The sequence below is a fragment of the Candoia aspera genome, chromosome 8, assembly GCF_035149785.1.
Source record: "Candoia aspera isolate rCanAsp1 chromosome 8, rCanAsp1.hap2, whole genome shotgun sequence".
Lineage (NCBI taxonomy): Eukaryota > Metazoa > Chordata > Lepidosauria > Squamata > Boidae > Candoia > Candoia aspera.
Window position 1 is genome coordinate 3,141,444 of NC_086160.1, and position 25,792 is coordinate 3,167,235.

Consider the following 25,792-nt stretch of genomic DNA (forward strand, 5'->3'; position numbering starts at 1 on the left):
GTAGTGAACGGACCCTGTTTTCATTTATGGCTTCATTTGTATTACTGTTTGAAGGGAAGAAGTTAATCCAAAGTTGGATGAGAAGTCCTATGAGGCAGAAATTCAGGCTGAAATAGCTGAATTATTAGAAGAAAATAGCGAAGAGTATGAAAAGAAAGTGGATAAATATAAAACTGAACTTCGGACATGGAAATCATGGAAGAAGGCACAGGTTTGAGTCAGCACCATTGTGGGTGGGGAAGTGTTTCTTGTTCATACACCATGTTGGCTAATGTGGAAAAGAGAGGTTGGGTGTGGGCCCAGGTGCCTAGCACAGCATTTCCCAGCCTTGGCCACTTTAGGATGTGTGCACTTCAATTCCCAGAATTCCTCAGCCAGGTTGAGAAACACTGGTCTAGCAGATGGCCAGTGTAGAAAGTGGTGTCCTGGATGGTTAGCTGTGAAACAGAGTGGATCTTTATTTTTTGCAATCTGTCCTCCAAGCTGTCATAATGTAAATATGGGCAAGAGTCAAATCTACCTACAGTCCTTTCCATATGAATCTGATCAACACTGGGTGGGTGCTTTCTGTGCCATTATTTACCATCATTGTCAACTGTTAGTGGCAGTGTGTTTCAGTCCACCCTCAGCCACAGAAGCTCACAGCCTGTCTTTCTATCAGCCCAGTTTTTCTCAGAGAATTGTGGTCATGTGAAAAATAAGAGTGCTTTGTACACCTTCTTTTGCTCCTGAAGGAAAAGCAGAATATAAATCTAATTTAAAAAATAAGGTTGATATTAAACATCTAAGCCACTTTTAAGGACAAAGGCCTCTTAAAGCTTCCAAGATTAAAAAAATACAAGTAACTACAAACTTATAATAATAGAATAACTGCATTAAAAATTAACAACACCCAGTCCCCAAATGAATAATTATTTAGCACATTTATTTATCAAATAATTAGAGATACAAATGGTGAGCCCAGGAAAATCTATGCCATGAGAGAGCCACCAAAAACAAATATGTCTTTTCATCCATGTAGAAAAATCGAAAGAAACAGAAAAAGAAGTCAGATCAAAACATGGACGATGAAGAAGCCGGAGAATCTGAGCATGTGGAGGAACCTCTGAAGCCTCTCCCACCACCCCCAGTTGACCAAGAGCAGCTGGAGCTGCAAGTTCGCAGAAGAGCTGCTGAGATCCGAAGGCAGCCTGGAGAACCAGTTCTGATCCCTGAGTTGAGCCTGGTGGGGAGCGTCACTCCAAACGAAGCTTGTCCTAGGTGAGCTGTACTAGCATAGAATGAAAATACCACTAGAATCTAGTCACAGTTAAAAGCAGGTCAGACTTGGCCACATGTTCTCTTCTTGACATTTTCCTCAATATGGGGAGACACATCTCTGCCATAATCTGGGAGTCACACAGGAGAAGGCCCTTCCTGCATACCATGTAACTGAGCTTCTGGCAACTGGGCATCTTCAGGAAGGCTTCTCCTGCTGATCAAGGTCACCGGGCAGGTTCATAGTAGACAATAGGGTCTTTTAAGGCTTTGAAGATCAATACCAGCACTCTAAATTGTGCCTAATAGGAAATAGCAGTCAACCACCTAAGTGTCAAATCAGTCTCCTCAAGCACCACCACCAGTCCAGGAAGGATAAAACTTCTGCAGAACAATGCCCCAAAGCCCAGCCCGTGCTAGAAAGATTCCATAGGAGTCACATCACCCGCTAATTTCCCCCGTGGATTGTTTACCAAAGAAACCAAAGCATGCTTGATTGAAAGAATCCAGATCATCAGTTTCATCCAAGGGCATCAAGAGGCACGGGGCCATCACTTTCTCAATCACTTTATCCAAAAATGGAAGATTGGAGATGGGCCTGTACTTACAGAGATCCCAGGTCCAGGAGGATTTTTTCCAGTAAAGGTCTTAAACTGCATCTTTTAAGGCATGTTGGAGAAACATGACAATAATTTCTAAATGCTGCCTTATGCATGTTCTTAACATCAGCTTACCTGTTGAATTTCAACATCTGAAGGTTCTGTTTACACATTGATAGTAATAAAAGACATTCAAGTGGTTTGCCCCTTCTCATTCAATATAAACTGGAAATAGTCATTTCTCTGAAAAGTCAGCACAAAACTGGAATTTGGACATTTATCTGACTCTCCAAATCCATTCCTAAGATGTTTATTTTCCGAATGCCTGGAATGGCAGCCATATGTTTGAGAGTAAGAACTGTGTTCCTGTTAATTCGTGCCATGAACTTAGCAGGGGGCAGACTGCTTTCAATCCCATGTTTGTGGGCCAAAAAGCATTTCAAGACGGCATCACCAGTATTCAGCAGGCAGTTGTGTGATTTTTCCTCTTTTTCAACTGAAAATGTCCTCCTCGGCCCCTCCTAGCAAAAGAAAATAGAAGGAAAAGCAATTTCAGCCCTTCCCTCTTCCAGTGAAGCAACATCATGCCCTTCCTGGCCATGTCCTGTGCAGCTGTTCTGCACTCATTTTTAGAGCCCCAGACAAGCACCTAAATCCAGTGCTCACTCATGCAGGTTAAGCATATATACTTTTGATTTTAGGTCTGTACATTCTATTCAACTGGTAGAGAATTGAGAGACCTTAAAAACGTGAAAATGGGATTGTACACACACAGTGGAGATCATCTCGTTTTAAATAGATCATATTTCAGTTATCAAAATCCTATGAAACATCTCAAAGACAAAACTGCCCTGACTTGCTGGGAGTTGGGCAGCATATCAAATGAATAAATTGTTATGGTTGGTTGCACAGTCAGCCAGATGTTTAGACTGGATTTGGCATTTTTATCCACCTGTCGAGCCCTTCCCAAGGTATCGCCGCAGGATGAAAGCTGCCTTTTGCAGTTGACTGATGGTGATTTTGTCAATGCCGATGGTGTTCAAGCGGTGCTCCAGATGTTCAGGAATTGCACCCAAGGCACCTATTACTATTGGGACTACCTTTGCTTTCTTTTGCCTCAGTCGTTCTACTTTTATCTGCAGGTCTTTGTATTTTGTGATTTTCTCCAGTTCTTCCCCTTCTCTTCTGCTGTCTCCCGGTATTGCAGTGTCCACTGCCCAGACTTTTTTTGTCTTTCTTATCAACAGTTGTTAAGTCTGGGGAGTTGTGTGGCAGGTGCTTGTCTGTTCGAATTCTAAAGTCCCAGACCACTTTAGCTTCTTCATTTTCTTTGTCTGTTTTGTGGTCCCACCAGTTCTTGCTTGCAGGCAAGTGGTATTTCTTGCAGATATTCCAATGCGCCATTGTTGCTACTTTCTCATGCCATTGTTTGTAATTATTATTATTATTATTAAGCAAACGTACACATCTCATTTACTTGTTTTTAACCTTTTTGTAGAGGTGAAGTTGCAAGACGTGAAGATGTGAAGAAAAGGTCTCTCTTCTTAAAGGTTCTTTTCAATTCCAAAGAGGTGTCGAGAACAGTTTCTCGGCAGATGAGCTCAGACTTCAGAGTTCATTTCGGGCAGATTTTCAACCTGCAAATATTCAATTGGCCAGAGAGTTTAAAATTGCAGGTAGGTTATTGTGTTAAACACATAGAGAAACAGTAGAGTACTGATGCTCCCACCCATGGCATGAGTTGTGAAGAGGTCATTTAGATTTAGTTCCTACAGAGGGACTTGGTAATTGGTTCTGTCCATGGACTTGCATGATCGAAGGTTCTTTTCATACTTAGATTCTGTTCATGGACACAACTACCCTCGGTGTCTTGTATAGGGATGTAGGTTACACACTCAATTTCTCTTTTACTTTTGCCCTTTTTTATTTTGTACTTCTACACTGCTTAGATAGGCAGTTTGTATTTCATAAAACTTTCACCCCAGCAAGGCTTTCTAGTTCTGTATATGCAATGGCATAGAACTTGTAAAGAATAAAGATCAATAATTTCCTGTTAATTTAAGAGCATTCCTTGCAACACTGTCTGTGTTCCCTCCACGGTTGCTGATTTTGGAGTCCATGTTCCAATGGCTTTTGCTTCTCAAGAGCTGGATTCTCACGGGAGGATGACCTGCCTCTCTGCCTTCCCTTGTCAGGGAAGGGGAGCCCACCCAATATACCGTTCCAGTGTATTCCAAGATAGAGCTATATATTTCTAGCCATCATAGTAGGATGCCATAATGATAGACAGGCAATTCTGACATACATTAACCCACTCCACACCCTTGAAATGTGTATACTCATTCGTGGCCCTGAGAACCTGCTTGAAAACATGGTGTGAATTAAATATAACTCCCAGAACAGCCAGAGTGACTAGAAATGGGAATAATTGCTTCCCTTTATTACAGCTTTATGAAACCGTTGGACTCAGCAGCGCTAACCTGTTAATGGAAGTATTTGTGCCCATCCCGGAGACCACAGCTCTGACGGGAAGAGCTCCAGTTGAAGAAATTGAATTCAGCGGTGACCAGTGTGTGACACTGGACCATGAAGGAGTGGGCAGCGGTACAGAGATTGCTCCATTCTTACCTGTTGAAGTTCAAGGATTGAGCTTCAAGCTAATAGAGTTGAGATATTGTGGATTTAGTGCTAGGTTCAAATACCCACACATCCATAGACTGACTGTCTCTCTTAGGCAACCTGAGATGTTCAGGCCCCACATCCACCTTTGGTGGACCCCCAAAACTTGCAGTCTCAGTTGCTGAAAACTGATTTCCTCCCTCCCTCCCTCTCTTCCTGTTATTATGCAAACTAAGGAAAAAATACAAGAGCATTAAAGGATTAACACAACTGCAAAGTTAATAAGCAGAGCAAGAAGAGAAAAGAAAAGAGGCCTGGAAATTACATTATAAACAGAGCAGCTCCAAAAACATAGACTAATTTGTTCTTTGTTGCACCTTTAACAAAAGACTAATTCAAATATTGATGACACATCTCAGCAACCTAGTGCTGCGGATAATGCATAGATTTATCTTTCCAGGGTGGTGTAATTTTTGATATCCAAATACTGGGGATAAAGCCAAAGCATGAGCTCTAAAATAGGCTTAATGTAGTTATACAAAAGCAGAGAAACTGTTCAAAGCTCAAGACACCCCTCTCCCCTAAACCAGGCCCTTTACATCGAGTTCTTAACCAGGGTGGGTCTTGGCCACTCCAAAAGTGGTTATTCTAGTCCAGTGTTTCTTAACCTCATCAACTTGAAGATAATGTGGACTTGAAGTTCACACATCTTCCAAGTTGATCAGGTTGAGAAATGCTGCTGTAGTGTACGGATTCTTATATAAGGGAAGAGTAGCAACAGATAAGGCCTTTTTGTTTTAACCATAGACCATCAGGATCCTAGTTTAACATCTTGCATTGTTAACTGTGGTTTAAACAAATAGCTACTTGATCATATTCAACTTGCACAGGAGTTGTTTAACCCAGCTTGTTTTGTGAATTCAACCACTGTGGCTTATGCAATAAATGATGGTTAGTGGACCATGGTTTACTGTGACATATGAACCTGGTTTGTTATTTGCTGCTAAACCCTGAACCAAAGCTTAATTTTTTTTTCCTTTTAAGCCAAAAGGAGTTGGGCCATACAAACAATTTTTTTGACTGATTCAAAAGAACACAAGCCATGATTGATTTGTCAGATCTGAGCAGGGCCCGTCTGTTTGATCTCTTCTTGCAGGCGTTCCATTTTCATTTGAAGCGGATGGTAGTAATAAAATGATTTTAATGACTTCTGGCAAAGTGTCGTGCAGCGTCTCGTGGGCAGTTGGAGCAAGTGGGATACCGCTGGTTCCTCCAGTATCGCAGAAGAATGTTGCTCTTTCAAGGTAATGACCTTTAGCAGATATTTGACTCATCTTTTAGTACCTTGAAATGCTGAGGAGAGCTTTAAAATTATTATCCATTTGGTTGGTGCGTCTGCTGCCGCTGCCAGTAAAACACATTACTCGGTTTTAAAACATTTTTTTTTTGTATTTTTATTCTTCAGTCTTTTTTCCAACCTGGTTCCTCTTAATGAGTTTGTTTTGCCTCACTGTGTTTTGTGTGAATGTCGGAGCCCACACCAAGTAATGCATTCTTTAATTTTAGAAACAAACCCCAGCTTGAAGCTATTGTGAGCGGCCAGACCGCCTTTACAGTAGTGCATCCTCCCTGCCAGTCTGAACGCTAGACAGTGTCTGCGTTAGAACACACCCATTCCCTCAAGGAGGGACCATATGCTTGGGAAGTTCCATAAACCCTTTCTTTCCTAGACAGAGAAAAAAATGTTCTTTCAGATTGGATAATTTTTGGAGTAATGCTTAGAGGTAATTGTTTTAGTCAGAGGTTGAATTACATTTTAACTTCTTTTGCCTGCATGTGTTAGTTGAGCATTATTGTCTCTTGTTCATACTACCCTGCACTAGTTGGCATTGTGTATTATTTCAAGCACAATGATATTTCATTGAATAAATATATTGCAGGAGATCTATTTTCTCTTTCTTTGCTTTCCGTAAACAGTACACATCTTCCAAAACGGTAGGTCTTGTGAAATGATGGGATGTGATTGTAAAGCTCCTGCTCTATTCATGCAGGGAAATTCACTCATGTTCCTAAAGACTCCAGAGGATAAAGATGAATATAGAAGGTGTACTTGTAGGATAAGAAGTGATACTTTTGAAGAAGAGGCACATTGGAAAAGTAAATTTCAGATAGTATGTATTTAGCTCCTGGGAAGATACATGAAATAATTTTGTTTGAAAAGGCAAATGAATGAGATTGTGTACCATTAACAATCCATAGCTAGGAACACCATGCATTGCATAAAGATTGCTTCAATTTTTCTTTCTTCCAAAACAACTGTAGAACTTCTTTGAACCAGCTGTTTTCACTCTTACCATCTGTCACAATTTCAGTGCCTTAAAAAATGTGGATGCCATTGCATCGATTGGCGCATCCGGATTAACTGACATGAAAAAATTAGCCAAGTGGGTGAATGAAACGAAACTTGATCCTAACGATCCAAGCAATGCAGCCCTGATGCAGTTTTTAAAGGTAAGAACTCTCTCTCACACGACACTGAATTTCCAGATATTTTTTTACCCTTCATTTTCCCAAAGGCTTGCCTGAATAGTTAGTGATGCGCTATCACGTGTAATCAATAGGCAGGTGGCTATTCCTTTTGGCATACAGTATTTCTTCCTTGTGTGCACAGATGGCAGTCATCCAAATAATTCTTGGATACACTGAATTTTTTATTAGAAAAATCATCTGGGCTTTGGCCCTAGTTCTTTATTCTGTGACCCAAATGCAAATTCTAGAGCTGGAACACAAAGGCGGGCCCAGATAGACCAGGTTACTGTCGCCAGCCCTGGAAGTTACTGGTATCCACAACATAGATTTGCCATCATTTTCTTCCCTGAAAGGTTGCATCTGATAAAAGGCTCCTTCCTCAATATGGAAAACCAGAGAAAGATGCAGGTTAAGAATCTGCTCCAAACTGCATCCTTGCTTCTTCTGGTAGTCCATAATCCTGTTCCAAGCATGGAGATCTACCATGTCTTTGGAATGAGGACCCCTCATTATAAGTACCTCCATCCTGTCTAGATTCAGTGCAACTGATCACCCTTCATCCATTCCTGTTGGCGTAATGCTTGTGCCTTACCTGAAGATTTCACAGAGAAATAGACGTGGGTCTCATCAGTGTAATGAGAGCAACTAGCTGTAAATCTCCCAGTGGTGGTTTCTCCCAGCAGTACCGAGAAGCTCTGGAGGAAGAATGGAGCTTGGAAGTGTACAATTAATTATCTCTCTGTCTGTTTATCATCTGTCACCTATCAAGTTTGTATACTGTGTGTCTCCTGACTCCTGATGACTTGGGCAGCTCACAACAACTGAAACAAGAAAAATACAATTACAGGTAGACCTCGGGTTACGACAGCAACTGGGGATTTCCATTGATATATACTGTACATACACCCCCCCAAAACACTTCGTTATGGTTTTCTTTAACTATATAAACTTTTTTTTTTTTAGATTACTACATGTGGTGATGCTTCCATTCCAGATTTCTTTAGACTGGAGCAATTGCAGCAAGAATTTAATTTTGTTTCTGATGAGGAATTTAACAGGTCCAAAAGATTTCAGCTTCTTGAGCTCAGAAAGAATGAAGTGGCTGAATTTCGAAATTATAAATTTGTTCCTTTACTGGAAAGAGAGATCAGTGAAAAAGTTTTGCAGGTAAGAAATCATTCTAAAGATTGTAATTACAGTTATTGACAATGAAATTTCCTGTCTTAGTTTCAGAATCTTCCTTGAAGGTAACTTCACTGCAGCTTTAGTTTACAATTCCTTTAGCAATTTCAGAGAATCTTCTGTGAAGAAAACTTTTGATATTTGGAACATTTTGGTTTATGAAAAGGTAATTCATGTGTGGATGTAGTTGGAAAAAAAAAATCTCCATGTTATAATTCTGAAATACTAATTGAAGCAAAGCTGATGTATGCAACATATTTTGATCACAAACCTTGCAAGCTCGGAATGAGCTAAGTTTGGAAAACAACCTCGTATCTTCCAGGTTGGGACAAAAACGGGGCCCTCTGGTGGAGTGTTCTGAATAGCATTGCATTTTACTGAATAGATACTTGGATACTTCATGCATACTTCTAAAAAAGGGAAGGGTGAGACAATTAGGATATAGACAGGATGTTTAACTTACCAAACTGTTCAAATCCTGCCATTATGGTTCATAAACCATGGTTTATGATTTAACATGTTGTGTGGTTCCAGCTAATAATGATTATGATTGAACCTGAGATATCAATTCAGGCATTATCTCCAGTATTGGAAGCATGCCCTTAATTCCCATTTTCAACCATCTTTACCCAGAGCTCAAAAAAATTCTGGAGCCTGGTCTATTTCTCCTCCTTTTAAGGTACTTCAGAATGTCCAGTATGTATTAAAACTTCATTTTACTTGGTGGGTGCATAGTGATGAGCTATGTTGTTTTTTTGTCATTCTTCCAACCTTCCTTTCTCGAATGGCTTTTTGGTTCCTGCTGAAAGAGGAGAAAGATGAAAGAGGAGAAAAGAGAACACAATACATCTTTTTGAAAGACAGAGATCTAAAGCGGCTTTCAATGATATAAATCATGGAATGGCCTCATGGTGGTGACTCTTTTTATTTCAGGATTACGAGAAAAGATTGCAGGAGAGGGATGTAATTGATACCAAGGACCATTCGGATGCGCACAGAGCAATTGTTGCAAAGTACCTCGAAAAGGTAAGATTTTTTTTTAAAAATGTACTTAATAAATGCATATGCAAAATATACTTGGAAATACTCTGCAAATATCTCTGCAAAAGATGTGTAAAGATCTATCTTTACGGGCATAACTGTAAGGCATCGGGATGTGTTTTGAACTAAATTTAAATAATTAAAATTCTATTTAATTTGTTAATAATAAAATTTTAATAACAAATAATAAAAATACTTCCAATAATTTATCTCTGCCATCTCAAAGCTTATGTCACCAGTATTCTAATTTCTTAGTAAACCAGGGAAATTAAAGGCCAAATTATAAAAACACTTGCATCTCAAGTGTGTTTTGCTTTGTTTTAATGAGTACTACATGGGCTAAGATCAGCCGTGTGGATTTTCCCTCAGTGGGGCAAAATAAGTGAGTCCATTAAGTAAGGACAAAATCTTGCAAGCTGCCAGTAGGTCTTTGCAGCTTCTAAACATGCAAACTAGTATAATTTGCCTCTTTAGAAGTTGCAAAGACCTATTGACCATCTTGTGAGGTTTTGTCCTTAAACACCACTGGCCAGATGTTCATTTCCAATTTCAGTATCATATGGAGTGGGTTGGCTGAGTACAAGCTGGTCAGTCTAAAAAGTAAATTGTCCCTCTTTTGGGGGAGATGGCCAGTAACAAAATTTAATAGATAGATAGGCAGGCAGGCAGGCTTAACCTGTCCTTTTCTGTTGCCTTTACTTCATCCTACCCAAGTCTTACCTGCTTATGATAATTCTCTGTTTTTAAGGAGGAATTAGAAATTGCAATCCAAAATGAAAGAATGCGGTAGGATTGACTGATTTTTTTCATCCTGTAGACCTTTTCCTGTTAACCCAAACAGGAAAACATTCCATTCAGGTTAATAACATTCCCCATGATGGGCTCTCTTAGATATTATGGTCTTTCTGGATTCTTGTGCTGTTTTTTTCAGTTATTTTGTATGTTATCTTCTATTCTGTCTTTTTAAAAGGATGTTATGTTGCATTGTAAATCCTGGGTTTAAAAAACAGCCTCCTGAGACTGGGTATTTCAAATCACTCTTTAGCGTAGGTAAAACTTGGCAGGTTTCTGATACCTAAGAAGAGATGAAAATAAAAGGTAAGTCCAAAGAGAGAGTTTATTAAACAGTATGGCTGTTCGAAAAACCATCTGTTTTCCTTGAAACCAGAGGTTGAGAAATAATTGACTAAGGGAGCATAGCCAACATCCTCCCTGCCCAGAAATGGGTCTTTAAGAAAAGGAGCAGCTGCATTTTTTACCAGCACAGCAACTGAGTAATTTCCAATTCAGATTCTGGGTAATTTTTTTTTCAGGTTAGAGAGTCAGTAGTTAACCGATTCCTGATTGCAAAGCACCATTTCGTTCTTTCTGACCTGGTCAGTGAAGATGAAATCCCTACGATTGGGTAAGGAAGAGAATATAAGGCTAGCTCAAAGTTGTAATAATGTGCTTGAGGTCCACCATGTTTTCCTCTTATTTGCAAGAGTTCTAATTTGCATTTTTTCCAAAGTGCAGTCGAAGCCCTGAAAACCTTGCTTCAGTTGGTTTAAAGTGTTGCGTCCTATGCAAACTTGTCTCTAGGTTTTGAAACTAAACTAGCCTTGATCTTCTCTCAACAACTTTCAGTGGAATCCCACTTAATCTATCTTTGGCTAGCATCTTCAATTATGTTTTCTGAAAATGAGATAATTGCAGGTTGGTGATGACAATGCAAAGTAAAAATAGATTGTGCAGGAGCAGTGTATTTCCACAGTTATACTGGACACGGGCATCTGAAAGCAGCTACCATGACATTATTCTGCAAATGGCACGAGGGCGTGCATGATGTCATATGCAGAACCCACGAGCTTGGCTATCTCTGGAAGCAGGGAGAAGGGCTAGGCCAGGACCTGAAGGAAGGTGGGCAGCTAGCAGCACCAAGGGCAGAACTGGAAACTCAGTGGAATACCAGACACGTATCCAAACAGGGAGCTCTCATTCTTGAGATGTACCCTTCTTCACTGTCAGCCCTGCAAGGTAGACCAGGCTAAGAACCCAATGCCACGGAGGGCAGGACTACTTTTATTGTAAAGCTATAGTAACAGAACCTTGCAAATCTAAATGTCCTCCTCCCCTTCCTTCCTTCATCTTTGTGTGAACAGGGAGGGGCCTTTCTGAGACGTTTCCCCAAGTAAGCTTTTTTGGAACGGGCTCAGGGCCTGGTTATCTGATTGTTGCCTTGGTTTCTTAGTCTGATCTACCTTGTAGGGCTGACAGGAGCTTTAGTTAGAATCTGTGCCGGCACGTTTCATTCCCTGAAAAGCCTTGTTTTGTTCCCCGCTTCAGTTCCAATTCCTGCTTTTTATTCCTTCTCCCTTTTCTATCTAACCAGGTATTTCAGTCCATACTTACCTGAGAGTGAACTCCACTAAATACAGTGGGACCTTTGATGCACGTAGGACAGTTCGGTATATTTCCTCCTCCCACCCAGACATTTGCAACTCAGTTTCATGTCTCTGTTCCCCCCTCAGTGAGGGTTTTGGTTTGTCCTTGCCATGAATTGTATGATAAGAATCAGTACATTTGAAACTGTAATGCAAATAATCAGTTGTTTGCACATGAAAGAGTGCACATGTTTGGATGTACAATGAGGAAAGGTTTTAGTTCTTTATGCACACGGGGCCAAAGCAAACAAACAGAATTACAAATCTGCTTGTTTACAACCATGATGCTAGCAAAACATATTGATTCCATTACCTCCTCTCTTTCATACATAACACACTCCTGAAATAGTTTATCTGTCTTGGACAGATATTTAAGATCTTCAGCGTGTTTGCTCTTCTGCACGGTCCTCTCATCTGAATGGCTGGAGCTCTTCCTACTATGAAGTCAAATACAAGATGCAAGCATCAGGAGGAATGATTTTTTTTCTAAACATCGCACATTTATCCAGGCCAACTCAGTTTCACCCACAGAGCCTGTCCATTGCTGTTCTCTGCTGTTGCCTCCCCACCTTGCTGGTTTCCACCAAGTTTGTTAACATTCCTGTGGCCTTCGTAGTGTTCTGGTTCCAAACTTGATGCCTCCTTCTGCCCTTCAGCCTTTGCTCTCACTGCTGTTGGAACCACATCCATAAATCGTAGCAAGGAGCAGAGCTGGTAGGAGAACCCGGTTGAGCAGCGCTGCAGCATCACGTCACGGGACAAGCTGTGCTCTTCCTCCCCTGCTGCTAGCAGCCTGCGAGCACGGATTGCTGCTGCTCACCACCATTCCAGGAGATCTGGAAAGAGATGAGAGAGGCAGGATGATTGAAAACAGTAAAAGAGCTGGCCTGGGGTTCTGTGGGGACAGCGGTGGAGGAGTAGAGTGGAAGAATTGTATATTAAATCAGTAGAAATAAAATGGAATCCTGTGGAAGTATCTGCTACTTCTGAAAAGTGCTTTGTGCGTTTGACTACCCTTTCACCTTCAAACAAGGAGCCCTTGAGTGTGTGCAACAGGAGTGGACATTGTCTTATATGGTGGACATTGTTCACCCAAACAACTTCATGGCTTCTGGGCTTTGTAGCATTCCAAGCGTCCTGGGCTAGCAGTTTCAGAACGGAAGGAACGGACACATCCAGGAGCTTCCCACTCCCCCAAGCAATGCCTGGGTTTCCTAGCTTTTGCTGTAATGTCAACATCAGGGTTGGCCCCAGTACAGTTTACAAGAGGCTGGGAAAGCGGTTGGTATCTGGCATTCTAGAGTTGCAACATACACTTCCTGATCTTGCTTGCTGAGGAAAAGTCAGCTGCGGTGTTGAATTGTTGAATCTGAGAAATGTAACATTTGACCTTGATTATTTTTTGACTCTTAACAGATTTTTGTAAGGTTTTCAGTCAATCTAGCTTGTTGCGTGAATGCCTTCTTTTTTGTTCTTGTAATCTTTATGCATCCACTGAACTGTGTTTCATTCTTGATTTTTCTCCTTGTTCTGCTCTGCCTTCTGTTTAAGTTCTGCTGGCCCAGGGTATGTCAGTCTGCATTCCCATCTCTGTTCCTCTGTAGATGTTTGGTCTTGAGATCCATACCCAAACCAGTGTACTTTGTAGAATTATCATCATTTAGAAATCTTAGCCATCATACAAGGTTAGCATGACAAATGACAGCGACAGAACCTTTATAGTTACAAAGCTCTTTTAACTCTGCTTTTTTTATCAGTAGCTTTTTGGGTGTCAGCTTTTTTAAACTGGCCGAGGCAAAGCGACCCTTAAAACCAAGGCGAAAGGAGAGGAAAAAAGTGACAGCACAGAATCTCTCGGATGGTGATGTCAACCTCCTGGTTAATGTTGTTAGAGCGTACGAGATTCCTGTTAGAAAGTGTGCCGGGAGGTAAGCGGCTTTTAATTGAGCTCTTAACCATGTTCCCCTGTGCATAATGTATCATGTTGGGCTTTGCTCTGCCCTGCATATCGGCTGAGCCGTGATTGGGGAGCGCAGCTTTGGAGAATGTATTTTTTCCCCAAATCACTTGTGTTTACGTATTACTACTTTATCGTTGCGTAGTCATGCAGCCACCTTCCTTAGCCTTACCTGTGCCTGTTGAAGCTACTGTATTGAGAGCATCAGGGAGGAAACCACTTGTTCCATTCCTCCAGGCATATAATTTAATTATCCTTGTACTGTGATAAATTTGATTACTTATTGGTTATTTAGTTTATTTATATTTACTATGTTTTAGCTGTTACAGATATTATTCAGCAGCATAGTAAAGGTAAAGGTAAAGGTTTCCCTTGATGTAAAGTCCAGTCGTGTCCGACTCTAGGGGGCGGTGCTCATCTCCGTTTCTAAGCCTTGGAGCCGGCGTTGTCCATAGGACACTTCCGGGTCATGTGGCCAGCATGACGACTCGGAACGCCGTTACCTTCCCGCCGAAGCGGTACCTATTGATCTACTCACATTTGCATGTTTTCGAACTGCTAGGTGAGCAGGAGCTGGGACGAGCAACGGGAGCTCACCCCGCCGCGCGGTTTCGAACCGCCGACCTTCCGATCGGCAGCTCAGCGGTTTAACCCGCAGCGCCACCGCGTCCCTATTCAGCAGCATACGAGTAGTATAAATAAGATCTCTGTGTGGGGGAAGTAAACCTGCACCTGTTAATGCTGAGCCAGATTGTTCATTTGGGGGGGTGGGGGGCATGTGCAGATTGAAAAAGTTAGCAAAAGGAATAGGGAAGGGAAATAATTTATTTGCATTACTGCTGTTCAAATGTCATCACTTTTGCAAAATTTGTACTTAAAATCTTTTTGTTTTCACTATAGATTTTTTTGTAACCCTATTGGATGTTCATTGACATTTTTCTACACCTTCTTTTTTAGCAAACTTCAACAGCCGTCTAAGTCACCTTGGGCTTTCAATGAGATGTTCGTTGCTTCTACAACTCCACACAGCCCCAACCACAGCGTAGACCGGACATTTAGCCAGGTACCTTGGAATGCCATGATCCTGCAATGGGTGGATGGATAGATGATAGATAGATATTAGAATAATAGAAATATCCCATGCTCCTTTTTTGTGTATAGGGATCACCATTCAGTGACCAAAGGACACTGCAACTGGTCGTAAATGCAAGCCGGTTGCCAAGTACCCGAAACGCCATCATTTGACCTGGGGGGGAGGGTTGTGGTGTGAAGTCTTGTGACACTCAGAAGTGCTTTACAGGCTGTAAAGCACCCATTCTGAGGCCATCATAACTTTGGACCATCATTAAACGAACAGTCATAAGTTGAGGACTATCTGTATATTTATATATTTATCTCTCTCTCTCTCTCTCTCTCTCTATATATATATATATATATATATATCTGTATATTTCAATCTCTCTGTCTCTCTCTGTATACATACACACAATCACACACACACATCTTTTGTCTTTTGTACAAGTTTGTACATGATTCTGGACAGGTTTGTATGATTATATCTATCAAATATAAGAACAACTTGTCAAAGCTAAAACAACAAAAACAAAAGCCTCAGATAAAGCGCCAGTAAAATAATGAGGGTTTAGATTTGTTTTAACATCTGCCTGGCCATGAAATCATAACAGAATCTTTGTGGGATCAATGCTGCCACAAAAAACGAGCAAACATTTAATTGCCATCTGCTATATTTGGTACACAGACACCCATTGAGGAACTGGGTTGAACTGAATGTTCAGTTGTTTTCTTACACAGTTTTGACTGTGTGCTTGTCATCCTTAGGTAAAATTGTAAACTCTAAATTGTGATGTGGTCTTTCTGGAAAATTTTGAATTGGAAAGCTTTCGAGGACATTTTCCAGAAGATTTCCCATTGTAAATGGACATGCTTCCAGTTAGCATATTAATCTTGTTATCTATAGCCTACATAAGTCTACCTTATTTGATGTGGGGGGAAAAATGAAATGTAGCCTGTTTTACAAAGTTTGAATAGTAAATTTAAAGAATTTTTTAAAATCTTTGGTGTTCAGAGAAATTTTATTTTATTAGAGTGTTAGAAACAATGTTGAATAGGCAATAAAACAATAAAGTATTACAGTTGTAATCAGAATTATTCAACCCCCATTGCAAATCAGGTTGATTGTCAGAATGTACAGACTTACAGCTGTTTGCAATGAACAAATCAAACAAAAGCAATTGAAACAGCTCAACACAATGAATGCTTCAAGTGGTGTCCCCAAAGTCAACTGAAAATGCAACTTATCATGCCTTCTCCAGTCTCAAAATTACTCAACCCCTTCATGGCAAGCATCTTCAGTACTTAGTAGAGCACCCTTTTGCTGTTATGACCTGCTGCAAATGAGATGTATAGCCAGACACCAGCTTCTGGCAGTGATCCTGTGGAATCTTAGCCCACTCCTCATGAGCAATGGCCTCCAGTTCAGTAATATTCTTGGGTTTGCGTGCTGCAACCGCCTTCTTCAAAACTCACCAGAGATTTTCTATGGGGTTCAAGTCAGGTGACTGTGATGGCCACTATAGAATCTTCCAGGACTTCTTCTGCATCCAAGCCTTAGTGGAATTTGAGGTATGCTTGGGATCATTGTCCTGTTGGAAGGTCTAGTGAAGCCCAAGCTTCAGTTTCCTTACAGACGGCATGACGTTTTCTTCTAGGATTTCCTGATACTTTAATGAATCCATCTTGCCATCCACACGCTGCAGGTTTCCAGTGCCAGAGGATGCAAAGCAGTCCCAGAGCATCACCGAGCCACCACCATGCTTAACTGTAGGCAGAGTGTTCTTTTCAGCATATGCTTCATTCTTCTTCCTCCAGACATACCGCTGATCCATCGGGCTGAAAAGTTCCAGTTTTGTTTCATCGCTCCACAGAACAGAATCCCCAAACTTCTGTGGCTTGTTTATATGATTTTGAGCATATTGGAGCCAACTTTTCTTGTGCTTTTGGGTCAGTAGTGGTGTACGTCTTGGAGTCCTGGCATGGGAACCTTCTGTGTTTAGTGAGTGCCTCACTGTGCTCACTGAAACCTCAGTGCCTGCTGCCACCAAGTCTTGCTGCAGGTCTTTGCAGTCACTCACGGGTTTCTCTCCACCTGCCTTCTCAGGAATCTGGTTGCAGTTATTGACAGCTTCCTTTTTCTGCCCCGTCCAGGTAGTGTCACCATGTTCCTTCAACTGTGAACTTGCAAACTGTGCTTCCAACGGTGTCTCTAGGAACATTTGCTGTGCCTTTGCTATCTTTTTGTATTCTGTTCCTTGTTTGCAAAGGGCGATGATCTCTTCTCTTACCTTTTTGGACCATCCTGTTGACTTAGCCAGACTGTATTTCTAACATGCAGTCAAACGTGACACTCAACAAACCCCTAGCCAGTTCAGGAATTTCATGTGTTCCTGCTCAAGCCCACCTGGTGCAACTAATGAAGCCCCTGATTAGTTGCATCAGGTGTGCTTGAGACAACACCTGTTTTGCATACTGTATGTGTGCTGTTGTGACAGATTCTATTCAGGGGGTTGAATAATCTTGAGAATGGAGAAGGCATGATAAGTTGCATTTTCAGTTGACTTTGGGGACACCACTTGAAGCATTCGTTGTGTTGAGCAATTTCAATTGCTTTTGATTGATTTGTTCATTGCAAAGAGCTGAAAGTCTGTATATTTTGACAATTAACCTGATTTGCAATGGGGGTTGAATAATTTCAATTACAACTGTATACTATTTCAAAACAGCCAAAGTTACCTGAAGTGGAAAATTTTGGCCCTGGAAAAATTTCTAGAAAATATCCACATTTATGGCTGTAAATTTACAGCATCAGTTATATGATGCTTGAGATATCTACAGTTTTTAGTTCAGTTAGAAAATGCAGTTTAAGAGAACCTGTGTGGACACATGCAGTTAACTTGGACTGTACTGTGTTTGGAGTTGAATAGTTTTAAACCCAAACAGGTACCCTGTTATACGAAACTGCCTTTTTTGACGTATCTGAGCTTTGCATCTTATCTAACATATCAATGCTTTGGGCTCTGTTTAACTGTAGGTTTCAGTTCGGCCTTTTGTAGAAGTTTCTTTCCAACGAACAGTTTGTCAGACAACCACCGCAGAAGGGCCCAACCCAAACTGGAGTGAAGAACTTGAACTTCCATTTAGGTGTGAATGAATCCCATCAAATGGGGATTCTCCTTCTTCTTCTTTTGATCAAGAAGAACTGCATTGGGCGGGACAACAAAGCAGAGGGACTGGGCCCAAATCCTGCATTTGGCACACCTGAGGATTTCCTTTTTTTCCTTCTTTTCCTTTAGGTTTCTGAGGGAGGGAGATTTTGAATTGCTCTTTGTTACTTTAAGCAAGAAGGCTTGTTTTCTTTTCTAGATCAAGAGGGTGGAAACCATGTTGCCAAATTTGGAAAGATTCATTGCCGAGGGCCCCAGGGACCATTGGTCACCTACTCCTGTTATTTAGCATCTGAGTCTCTACCTCACAATGTGACGAATGAAAACCTTGTGTGAACATCTCAGTTGCTTTGTATGAATTCCCAGTAAGTGTCCATTAGTATAACAGACTGGCTTTGTATTCTTGTGAAAATGAAAATACCCAGAGAGTTTTGACTTCTGTGGAAGACTGCAAAGGAACTGAGTTTGCAAACACTGCTGGGCTTCATCCTGGTCCAAATCTTAGTTCCATCAGTGTATCACTTAGTCTCTCCAGCTTTTTGCATTTCCATCTTTCCCTTATTTAATGGGATGGCTTCTGTTGGCATCTGAATGAAACGTTTGGGTTCTGATTGGGGTGGGAGTCAACCTCTGAACTTTGGTGACCCTTCTACTGGAACAGGGAAATACCAGTTGTGTATTGTGATGAAATCAGGTATAAAAATTGGGATAGTCTTGGAGAATAGAGAAGGAGGAAGGAGGAAACAAGTCTTTGGCATGCTATTGAATTGCAAATTGTATTTTGATCTGTAACTCAACTTTTAAATATCGTTATAGAGCTCCTAACAGTGACTATAGCACCTCCAGTCTGCAGTCAGTGAAGGATGACATCTTCATTAACATCTTTGACGAAGTACTATATGATGTCTTAGAGGTGAGCAAATCATCTGAAAAATTCTCTCGACCCTGTATGTCAGTGTTTCTCAACCTCAGCAACTTCAAGTTGCGTGGACTTCAACTCCTGGAATTCCCCAGCCAGCATGGGAGTTGAAGTCCACGCATCTTGAAGTTGCTGAGGTTGAGAAACACTGCTGTATGTTGAGAGATCCCGGTGAAAAGAGCTGTACATCCCATGGAGCATGGGAGCTATATGTACTCCCCTAATGGAGCCCCAGGTACAAAATATCTAGATCTGAAAAGCGAAGATTTCCCTCCAGAATTGGCCAGCCAGCACAGATTAGTCTGGATATGCTGAAGGTCAATAGTTTGAGCAGTCAAGCACTGGTCTGGGTGGGAAATGGGAATGGAAAGAGTAAAGGCCTTTACTAAAATAACTACTTTTAGAGTTCCACTCTTTGTAGTGCTGATAGCTTTGGAAACATTGGGAACATACTGGAACTGCCTTCATGAGTGAACACAGGAATCCTTGCTCTGATTTGGCTTTATGGCATTACCGTGTAGTCAAGACTGATTGTCATCCTGATGTCTTCACTAAGTGTACAATCCCTGGTTGTCAAAAGATACAGGGCTCAGAGCAATAAATAGAGGAGCTAAAGGGATGCATTTTGGAGAAACTTTGGAGGAAAATAACTGCCCTTCCTCTTGTTTCCTGCCTTGGGTCTTTACTAAAGACATTTTTGACCTCTAGAATTTCTTAAGCATCTTCAAAGGATACCATTGGACTGCTTGTTCCCCATCCCTTGAAGAAATCCTGCAAATTTCTGCAGGATTTATTCTCATGTCAAGGCTTAACCTGTTCCAAGGGGTTAGTATTAGAAAACCCAGAATACTCACTCACTGCCCCCAGATGCAAGGAGCCTAACAAGGTAGCTTTTGTTTTGATTGGTGGCTACTGATGACTTATTTATTGATCCAATCTTTCACTGCCAAATAAGTTGAAGACAGAATAAAACTAGACTATGAAAACCTCAAATGCAAAAAAGTCATCAATATCCATTGTAGCATTAAGATTCTGGGGTATTAAAATAGGATGAACTTAGCTTTGTAGCTAAAGGACAGATAGTAAGTGTCAGGCCATTAAACCTGCCAAGAAGTTTATTCACCCAACCTGTGAAGATAGAGGCACTCCTAAAATTGTCATCTGAAAAGATTTTAACTTGTGAGCGTGTTCTTTGGGGAGAAGCTGTCCTTTCATTCCTGCTGATATTCCATAATCGTGTTTCAGGTATTCTATTAGAGCGCTCCAGTGATGGCAGAGATTTTATGATGCTCAGGTTGTCTGGAGGTTGGGTGAGCCCATCAGTGAGGTTCTTCGTTGACATTACTATGTTTGCATGGACTAGACTTGATAGTCCTTGACTGCCACTCTGCTATCATGGTGTCACTACTATTATTTGTTGCCTTTATTTTTTGTTGGCTACCCAACAAAAATTTTGGCAACCCAAACTTGCAACTATGAGATGGGCAGCTATATAACTTGGTATAATAAATAAATAATATTCTGGAGAAATTTCCTTGTGAACCCATTGTGTTCCTATTTTTTGAGAATTGTCTAAAATTGCATCTGAGCACAGAACACCATCTTGTGCCAAATTACAAATGGGAATTAAATACTTATTTCCCCCCCCCAATTGTTGGTTGAGAAATTATTCAGAATTCACCATCTGGGGTGAGAAGGAGAAATGAGGAAGCTCGACATGTTATTTTTGCAAATGCTGATCAGGATTTTTGTGACTTTTTCTTAGGATCTAAACAATTTAACCTTAAGCAAATCTAGATGGGCCTTTTCCAGAGCCTGCTTTGATGCCCTCCCCTCAGCAGTGCTGGCAGGAAGATTTCATGGGACTCCTTTTTCAGAGAGTTTGCCCTTGTGGATCCAGGGAGGTAGAAACTCCTGCCCATGTCCTCATGCGGTGTCCTTTTCATGGTGCCCCAAGATGTGCTCTGATCTCCCCAATCATTTCTAAACTTGAGGGTCATACCGATAGATTTTACATTTATTTCTTTTTAACTCACACAGCAGGTGGACAAGTATTTTTATCAAGTTACAGAATTTGTCATGAGCACTGATGGTGAGCAGGAGGGGGCCCCTATCCCGGGGGGAAAACGCATGCGTAGCACTGAGGAGTTGAGCAGCCATTCCAAGAGACACAGAACAGACCCACCTTGACTTTTGGGGTTTATTTGTCTGGGTTTTTCCCATGCTTCTTCAGTTTGTTAGGATTCTGTTTATGTAGCAGTAATAAACACTAGAGAACTACTCCTCGTCTCAGCGTGGTTCCTGGCTGTTAGGACAGAATTGTACAAAACTTCTAATTAGATATATTGCTTTTACTGATCTCCTTTTTCCTGACAACGAATTGTTGGATTAAACTATTTTATTTTATTGTAAAGGCTGGTCAAAGACTGTAATAAAGATATTCATTCATTCATTCATGCTTAGGACGATCGGGAAAGAGAAAGTGGTGGAGTCCACACCCGTGTGGAGAAGCGCTGGCTTGGATCAGTTCGGATTCCATTTACGACGGTATATTTTCAAGGAAGAGTAAGTGCTGGAGAAAGCATTTTTACACACAAACACGTAAATACGTTATTGCTTCACTCTTGACTATTAATGCTTAATTTTTTTTATTAAAAACTCTTTGTTTCTCTTCACCTAGATTGATGGCACGTTTAAGATAGATACCCCTCCCATTCTTCTTGGCTATAGCAAAGGGAAAAACCTGGGAATTGACAGAGGATATGATTCCGTACGAAGTCTGGGTGATGGCTCCTTCCTCTCCTTGTTCGTTACAATTGAACCCCAACTCATTCTGGGAGAATCAGTTCAAGAAAGGGTAAACCTGTACAAGTTTTATTTCTGGTCACAATTTGAACATTTAGGAGGGGGTTTACTTTAGGAAAAAGAACTGTTGCATCCCCAGGTGTTCCAGCGTCAATAACCACATCACCGGTGAGCTTCCATGGCTATTTAATCATTAGTTATCTTCTTACAGGTATTTGTAGAACAAGACACAGCCAAAGATTCAAGACTTCTCTGTTTTAGAATTAGATCACTGTTGTTGCATATAATTAATCACAGCCAAAGGTTGCACCTATTTATGCTCAACCACCTTTTCAGCTTCTGTTTATAAATTACTAATAATGCATAATATATGTTGTCGGACAGTTGATGCAAAATAATTTTGCAGTTCTATTTCTTTACAGTAGTTTACTGCAGCTGTCACTATTTTAGTGAGACTGCTGTTATGGAATAATTAGCAATACTGTTGCAGCATGATTGCTAGTCCCAGTCTTCTGCTTCCGAATTACTGTGTCAGAATTCTGGGAAAGGTAAATCTGCAAGAAAAGGGAATGTATTTCCCTCATGTCCCCTCCATTTTTGTTTTTAATCCGTTCAGTTGTGTCTGATTCTTGGAGACTGCCTGGACATGTCCCTGCAGTTTTCTTGGCAAGGTTTTTCAGAAGCGGTTTGCCCTTGCCTCCTTCCTAGGGCTGAGAGAGAGTGGCTGGGCCAAGGTCACCCAGCTGGCTTTCTGCCTAAGGCAGGACTACAGGTCACAGTCTCCTGGTTTCTAGCCTGCTGCCTTTAACCACTACACCAAACTGGCTCTCTCCCTCCATTTACAGAGGCTTCTCAAGGATGTAGGCAAACTTACAAAATCAGGCCAGTGCTCAGTCTTGACCCTCCCTTTGTATTTATGGCTATTGTAAATTTCTTTGAATGCTTGTGTGAAGATGCACATACTCATGTAACATTTCAAGTGTACAAGCACAAAAGCAAAGGAAAGGCTCACTACTTCAAGGATTTTACAAACTTAATTTTGATAGCAGGGAAGTTACCAAACTAGTGGAAGGAAATACAGTAAGGAATAAAAGAGAACAAATTGCAATTCCAGAAACATAATAGCTAATTTTCGCAGGATATAGGATTAAAGGGCTATGGAGAAGCGCAGTTCCCTCAGCACTAATGCATCCCTGGGAGGCATCTGTAAGGCTTTCATGTGGTCCTAATTGGTAGGGACAGCTCATCTTGAAGCCATCCCTAGCCAACTATTAGTTAGATAGTGCTACCTAAGGATAGCACTATCTAAGGATAAATATTGGGTCACTGAGAGAGAAACAAAGTAAGAAAATGTTGCGTGGCAGCTATAGATGCTGAACCATAAAATGGAAAGATGGGGATAAAGTTGGGGATTTGGGAGCAGTGATGCAGCACTTGCATTAGCTCCAGGTCCACACCGCTGGCAGGGAAGAGGGCAAGACCTGAAGGGCATTCAGTATACTTCTCCAGAGAGACAAACTTTCTCCCTCGTCCTTTCTTGATAAGTTTGGGAAGAAGCAAGTCAAAGCTAACAATTCTGAATTGCATATCTATCTCTATCATCTCTCTCTCATTCCCATTTGGAAGCAGAAGTACCCAATGGAATTCTTGTGCTATTGATCTTAATTCTTTTTCTTAATACATCTTTTTAATGCATACTTGTTCCTTGAATGTTCATGTCCAGGTCCAATTGCCATTACAGAGTTCTAATAATGCTTTGATTTCAGAAATTTCAGAAATTTGAAGGACTTAACATGAAACAAAGATTATGTAACTCTCTTCCTTTGAGAGTGAGTTCAGTCATCTAGTTTCAGAGATCAGCAGATTTTCCATTCCATGATGTCTTGATGGAAAGCTCATTGCTGTTCCTAATATTCACAATCCCTTTTCACTTCTGCAAAAACACTCATTAAATAGGGAAACATTGCCCATGTTTTTAGCTGCTTATTCTTTATGTCCGTTCACATTATTCTGCACAGCTGCATTGTGCTGTTCATTTCTTTGTCTCTTTTCTTGCTGGCCTTCCTGAATCTGTATAGATGAATGAAATGCTGAAGAAGGTAAATGATGTTTAAAAGCATTCTTTTTTTAAAAATGGCAGGGCTCGATTAGAATTTTTTATGTTTGGCATAAGTTTGTTTCCCTGTACACTTAAATATAGTGTTTTATGTAGCACAAAATGTGTGTGGCGGTTTTAATAATAGTAATGTATAGCACAGTACTTTTTTGTAAGATGTAGGAACCATCAAAATTCCCAGGTCACACTGTACTTCCAAGGTGGTATAACTGGGTGGTGCTAAGACAGAGCAGGGAATTCTGATTATTTAATATAGTACTATAGAGATGAAATGTACTGATTTCCACAGCCTTTACTGTTACTATTATTATTACTTCTACCACTATTACTACTATATTACCACACTGTTTTCTAGGGAGGAGAAAAAGGGAAGGGGAACGGTGAATCAAAAGAGAAAGTGGGAAGTTGAAGAGATGCAAAGAAGTGAAAGTGAAATAAAGAAGAGAGGGAAAGATACTCTGAATCAGATATATCAAAGAGTCAAACCTGTGTGTTTATTTGGCAGTGAGTTACAGTGGGGAGTGTGAGTTTCAGCATCCCATGTCTCACTAACTTGGTGGAAAATGTCTCTTACTTAAGGCAAGCTCCCTGGCATTTGGCACAGGACAGTTGTGCAGTTCCAGGAAAAGATGCAGCTGCTTTAAAGAGTCAAGGTCAGGTGCTGACTTTGCCCTCCAGAGAGCAACTTTTTGGAATAAAATTCAAATCACACAAAGCACTATGAAAGAACAAATGAATCAGATTTAAAACATTGACTGAAGCTTCATTTAATCAAAGCACCCCTTTGAATATCCTCCTGGTGCCTCTGTTCCATCCATAACAAAAAATGAGTATAGCATTTCTATCCAGAACTTTACAACAATCATGACAGGACTGGTCAGTGGCATTGATAACTTTAGCTATGTATTTATGTCTTAGGTGATACATTTTAATAAAACTAACTTGGATTTTTTTTCTTCAAGCTGGACACTCAAGAAGACGAGAAACTTCTTCAAGCAGCTGAAAGATACCAAGTTGAATGTGCCCTGAAGTTTCCAAATCGCCAATGCCTGACCACAGTAGTCGACATCAACGGAAAAACAGTCTTTGTTACGAGATTCATCAGAGCCCTGAACCCCCCAGAAGAGCTCCTACAAGTTCATCCAGACAGCCCACAAGAAACCTCTGTACGTGTTTTTATACTGCAGGAAACACTGATGTTTGTAACATGCAAAGCAAGATTTAATTCTTTTTATTTGTTTTGCTAACATCAAACACCAGCGGGGCTGCTTTATGGCATTTTGAGAGGCAAATCATTCGGCCTAAGAAGACTAACCTGACTTGGTGCAGCCAAAATAAATTATTTTGGACCAGTCAGGAAGAAGCTCAAACTAGTTTGCAGCAGGCCCAGGAGAAACCAAGACCAAACAACCGAGGAGAGGACAAAGTCTTGCATTTGTAACGACGACAGCAGCTTCAGTCCCAGGCTAATGAGAGGTTTTTGCTTTCCCTTTTTCGTACATAGGAATTAGTTGCCCGATACGTAGGCCTGATTCCGTTCTTACCCGATACGGTATCATTTGCTGGAATTTGCGATTTATGGAGTACCTCTGATGTAAGTTGAAAGCCTGAAAATGTTTAGAACTATGTGTTTATCATCAAAGGAATGTCCTTTTGTAATCGTTTATGCCAAAACAATGGGTGTGTGGGTGTGTGTGTGTGGAATAATTAAACTTACTCAGAGCTGTGAGGTCTGTTGGCATTAACACTGTCATGTATAAAGACCAGCTTTGGGGAGGATGGAAAAAATTGAATTTCTGCATAATATGACCTTTTAGGATCCATGGAAATTGAAATCAGAGCAAAGGCACCACCGGCTTTCAATTTCAGTGATTCAGTTTGATCTAGAAATCTGTAATTATCTTTCCTTAATCATGTCCCTTCGTACATCACACTGCAGCATGCTAAATGCTTATATAAAGGGAAGTTAAGCGTTTGTTAAGAATATTTACCTTCTGATTGTGCAGTTCCTAAGTTGAACCACTTTAAATGAAAGCAAGATGTGGCTGTTTCCAGCATACAGTGGCCTCTGGAGGTTGGAGCAGCAGCAGTTTGTAGCTGTCCT

At 40.8% G+C, this 25,792-nt stretch overlaps 1 protein-coding gene across 2 annotated transcripts in view; it reads left to right on the top strand.

Moving 5' to 3' along the window:
• Positions 1 to 25,792, top strand: part of CC2D2A (coiled-coil and C2 domain containing 2A) — a 53,683-nt gene that overhangs the window by 18,223 nt on the left and 9,668 nt on the right. Inside the window, exons 11-27 of one of the 2 annotated variants that reach the window (XM_063309622.1) lie at positions 55 to 211; positions 1,022 to 1,260; positions 3,355 to 3,532; positions 4,304 to 4,460; positions 5,632 to 5,779; positions 6,848 to 6,986; positions 7,968 to 8,171; positions 9,120 to 9,212; positions 10,541 to 10,632; positions 13,408 to 13,578; positions 14,565 to 14,670; positions 17,716 to 17,825; positions 18,665 to 18,761; positions 21,231 to 21,332; positions 21,448 to 21,624; positions 24,651 to 24,854; positions 25,193 to 25,282. In XM_063309622.1, coding sequence (XP_063165692.1) covers positions 55 to 211; positions 1,022 to 1,260; positions 3,355 to 3,532; positions 4,304 to 4,460; positions 5,632 to 5,779; positions 6,848 to 6,986; positions 7,968 to 8,171; positions 9,120 to 9,212; positions 10,541 to 10,632; positions 13,408 to 13,578; positions 14,565 to 14,670; positions 17,716 to 17,825; positions 18,665 to 18,761; positions 21,231 to 21,332; positions 21,448 to 21,624; positions 24,651 to 24,854; positions 25,193 to 25,282 — 2,464 coding nt within the window. The remainder of the gene's footprint in view (positions 1 to 54; positions 212 to 1,021; positions 1,261 to 3,354; positions 3,533 to 4,303; positions 4,461 to 5,631; positions 5,780 to 6,847; positions 6,987 to 7,967; positions 8,172 to 9,119; positions 9,213 to 10,540; positions 10,633 to 13,407; positions 13,579 to 14,564; positions 14,671 to 17,715; positions 17,826 to 18,664; positions 18,762 to 21,230; positions 21,333 to 21,447; positions 21,625 to 24,650; positions 24,855 to 25,192; positions 25,283 to 25,792) is intronic. The other variant, XM_063309623.1, reaches the window with a different exon arrangement.